At 27.9% G+C, this 4,091-nt stretch overlaps 1 protein-coding gene across 2 annotated transcripts; it reads left to right on the forward strand.

The window, feature by feature from the left end:
- Positions 1 to 140: 140 nt before the first annotated feature.
- On the forward strand, positions 141 to 4,055 carry LOC108751804 (cold and drought-regulated protein CORA-like). 2 transcript variants are annotated; one of them, XM_018492217.1, is made up of 4 exons: positions 141 to 315; positions 3,025 to 3,381; positions 3,784 to 3,882; positions 4,003 to 4,055. In XM_018492217.1, the coding sequence occupies exons 1-3, from the start codon at positions 259 to 261 to the stop codon at positions 3,856 to 3,858; spliced, it is 489 nt and encodes a 162-aa protein (XP_018347719.1). In that variant the 5' UTR covers positions 141 to 258; the 3' UTR covers positions 3,859 to 3,882; positions 4,003 to 4,055. The 2 variants fall into 2 exon arrangements, 1 of the variants encoding a protein (XP_018347719.1); XR_001939516.1 differs by lacking the exons at positions 3,784 to 3,882; positions 4,003 to 4,055 and having other exon boundaries at positions 243 to 319; positions 3,025 to 3,090.
- The last annotated feature ends 36 nt before the right edge of the window (positions 4,056 to 4,091 follow it).

The raw sequence follows: 4,091 nt of genomic DNA on the forward strand, positions 1-4,091 counted from the left end.
GTGTTAATAACATTTATTCGCGATAACAAAGATAACTACTTTTAAAAGTATAATATCAGTAATTTAATGCTATAATTTTCGCACTATTTTAAAGAATGATAAGATACAGTATTCCTTTATAAGGGAGTTTATAAGTCAAATTTACAAAAAAATATTTCAATCGCCAATTGGTTCTGCTTGAAGTGAAGAAATATCACTTAACAGAGAAAAACTTAGCAGTTTTAGTATAAAATACATTGCCCTTAACGTACTGTGACCATGAAGGCTGTTTACGTACTTCTACTGTTGGCCCTTGTTGGAATCGTTTGTGCAAAAGTATGTATACATTAATATATCGTAAGAGTATACCACAGGTTGATATATAATAATTTCAAAAGAATTTTATTACTGGGGGCATTTAATTGAAACGTCAATGGAAATATGTTAATAGTCATAATGATTAATAAGACACTTCTTTCCTTGTGAAATCAGACAAGGAATGCTCTATTTACTCGCAAACAACCTCCTATACTGCCGTGCCTGAGAAAAATTTCTTACCTTTCAAATTTTTCTTGAAATGTTCAAAAATGTAAAAATCACATGGCGACAATGGACTGTAGAAAGGATGCTCTACTATTTCCCATCGAAACTATGTCGCTATGCGATTTCCATTTCTTTCGAAATCTAACTGATTCTGTAACTTTTAATGATATTGTCGGTATCATTATTATATTGTAGTTATGCAGATATTATACATGGTAAAAAACCTACGCAATATGACCATAACAAATTATTGTTAAGAATTACGGAATCGGAGATACTCAAAAAGAATTTGAACGACTGAAAATTTTCATCGGACGCAACAGTGTATGTAACGATTTGTGAATGGGATTGATCTCAGCCTAAGAAATTTTATAAACAGAACATCCGTTTTCTAATTTCACAAAGAAAAAATGCTTTGTCAACGATGATTATTAACATATTATAGTTATTAAATTTAATATCTAAATTTTTCATTTGCTACGTTTTATTTGGCTACCCCTATTATAAATATTTTTTATGATTACATTGTACCAGTCAACTTGTCAAAAGAAAATAATGTCAGTAAATGTAAAAAAATATCGTTTATAAATAAAAAAGCTTCAAGAAATAATAAAAAAATAAATATTTTAGTAGAATTATTATTCTTATTTATTTAAAAGATAGATCTTTAGAATATAATACGGTATATCAATTTATTTTGATACACTATCGAAAATAAAATTCTTCTGAACAACATTTATGGTATAACATAATATATATAGTATAATACTGGGTTGGCAAGTTATCGTTACAAGTTATTTTTTTTGAATAACAAATCGGGAACGACATTACATTTTCTTCTGAGTAACGTTCATTGTAACGCAATTACATTTTTGGAATAATGTTAACGATTTCACTAGTTACTTTTATCGTTACTTTATTTCTACCCACATAGAAGTTTTAGTCGTAACTAGATCGTATTATATATACATATATATATATATATATATATGTGTGTGTGTATATATACACACACACATATAGTATATATCCATATATACATTTATCAGTTTTTGAGCTTTAATCCTCTATTAAAAGATAGAATTCTGACTTCTCTTCAGAATATTTCCCGCAAAAATTTGTAAATGATAGCGTTTTTTATTGATAGAACTAATGCGCTTTAAAATCGTTGTACATAAATTAACATAAAGATGTATGTTTAATAAAAATATAGAAACAAGTGAAACCACAAAAACCTCAATACATTTTGTTATACAACTATTTAATAAAATATACTTTAGGCATTTTATCAATTGAGATATCTCATTTTTATATTTAAATTACAGTAGAGTACAATTGCTTTAATGTGCACTTTGTTCTGCCAATGAGAAACGCTATATTTTATTAGCATCAAAGCCATCAAGAAAAAAAAGTAACGAAAAAATAACGACTTGTGACTGACAGTAACGATAATGAATTACTTTTGCAAATCAATAATGAGTTATTTTTTAAGAAACAAAAATGGTAACGGTAATGATTTCATTTTTATGAGGTAACGTTGCCAATTCTGATATAATATATTCTAAATAACGTTCTAAACAAACATTTGGTTTTCTAAATGTTGAATAATTACAATAACAAATTGGGAACTTTTAATTGCAGTAAAAAATATAATACTAAAATAGTAGAAGATATTTTAGGAATGTTTAAAGCGGCGTCTACAATGGATTTAAAACGTAAAACTTAAGCTTAAGCCCTAAGCCGTAAGAAATTGATCAATCATAGTCGATCTCCTCATATTTGATCGTGATTGGTCAATTTCTTATGGTTTAAGGATTAAAACTTAAGATTTACGCCTAAAAATTTCATTATAGACGCCACTTAAAGGAATCCTAAAATCGTCTGTTTTATCGATTAATCACAAGAATTTTTATATTATTATAATAAATATTTTTTTCCTCTTTCACAAATTTGAAAATTCTTTAATTTCTAGGATTAGAAAGTATACGCATTAATACGTGTCTATGGTTTAAGCTGCTAACAAAAAAAATTATTTAAATTGAGATCTTTTTTACCGTTTCTTAGTTCAATATGGCTTATCAATGAAGTTGTCAGTATCGTAACAACATTTGTTTAATATAAAAACTACAATCTGCACTTAAATCTGTTAACTAGTAGTTTACGTGAATAATGTGGAATTCTTAGAATTAAACTTAGCTTTCTGATTAAAACGTTATTGTTATACGAAAATTTATGTATATGTGTGCGTGGGACATTGATGTAGTAGTATATAAAAATATGTCGATGTCATCAGTAAAACTGCAATCTTGTAGTTCGGGCTTCACACTTTAGGATTTCTTTGATCTACAAATTAGACAACAATGTTAGATCAGAGCTTACTTATTAGAGTTTATTATCTATTTAACAAACTTAATAAATATTGTGCTAGAAAGCTTGCCAACTAAATTAACTATTAATAAACTTTTTTTTATTCCTTTTACCCTTTTTTTTCTTTTTAATTAGACTCTTGATCGAGCGAAAGAACCATCTCATTCAAAGCATCCTCCTAAACACTCTGATGATGACTCTGGTGAACACGATGATAAACACGATAATGAACACGGTGGACACGATGGTGGACACGATGGTGGACACGGTGGTGGTGGACACGGTGGTGGTGGACACGATGGTGGACACGATGATGGACACGATGGTGGACACGATGATGGACACGATGGTGGACACGATAATGGACACAATGGTGGACACAATGGTGGTGGAAATAATGGTGATAACGGCGATGATAATGGTGGTAACGGCGGTGGTAACGGCGGTGGTCATGGTGGTCAGGGTGGTTTAGGACTAATAGACCTTGTTTTGGTAAGGATTATGTAAAAAGGAATTGCACAAGAAGATTATATTTATTACTAAAATTTAAGAAATAGTATTCTAAAAAGAGATAGAAACATACATATTAACAAAAACATTATTATCGGTCAGTTTATACGGCAAAAATTAATTATATTTAAGCTAATCTATAATTGATTTATTAATAAATGTTTATAATATAATAAAATTTTAGAAGTTTAAACAATCTTAATAATTATGAAATTATATCAATTAATATTTTGAACAGAACATTATGAAAATATATAAATAAATAAGATTGTCTAATTTATGTCATGCTTATGATAGAATATATATTAATAAAATAAAATAAAATTTATTTATTATTTGTTTATTATACTGTTTTTATGTAAGATTCTTTTTTAAATGTTACAGCAACTTGCGTGCAGTTTACTGGGACCATTACTAAGTAGTCTAGGTCTAGGTGGTCTTTGTCTGAAGTTTCATTGAAAGAAAAAATTAAATACACACCACGTAAGTTATGAATCTCTAAGTAAATTATGATCTCTGAACGTTAAACATTGCATTATAAAAGATCTCTAATAATTTAATAATTTCCAGAGTTTCATATATAGATGAGTTTATTTTTTACAGAAAGGATAACTTCTATTATTGACGTCGTAAAGACACTCTTATGAAATATATTATTTATTGAATAATATATTATTATTATTATTATTATT

This window comes from Trachymyrmex septentrionalis, unplaced genomic scaffold (genome assembly GCF_001594115.1).
Source record: "Trachymyrmex septentrionalis isolate Tsep2-gDNA-1 unplaced genomic scaffold, Tsep1.0 scaffold52, whole genome shotgun sequence".
In the NCBI taxonomy this organism is placed as follows: Eukaryota; Metazoa; Arthropoda; class Insecta; order Hymenoptera; family Formicidae; genus Trachymyrmex; species Trachymyrmex septentrionalis.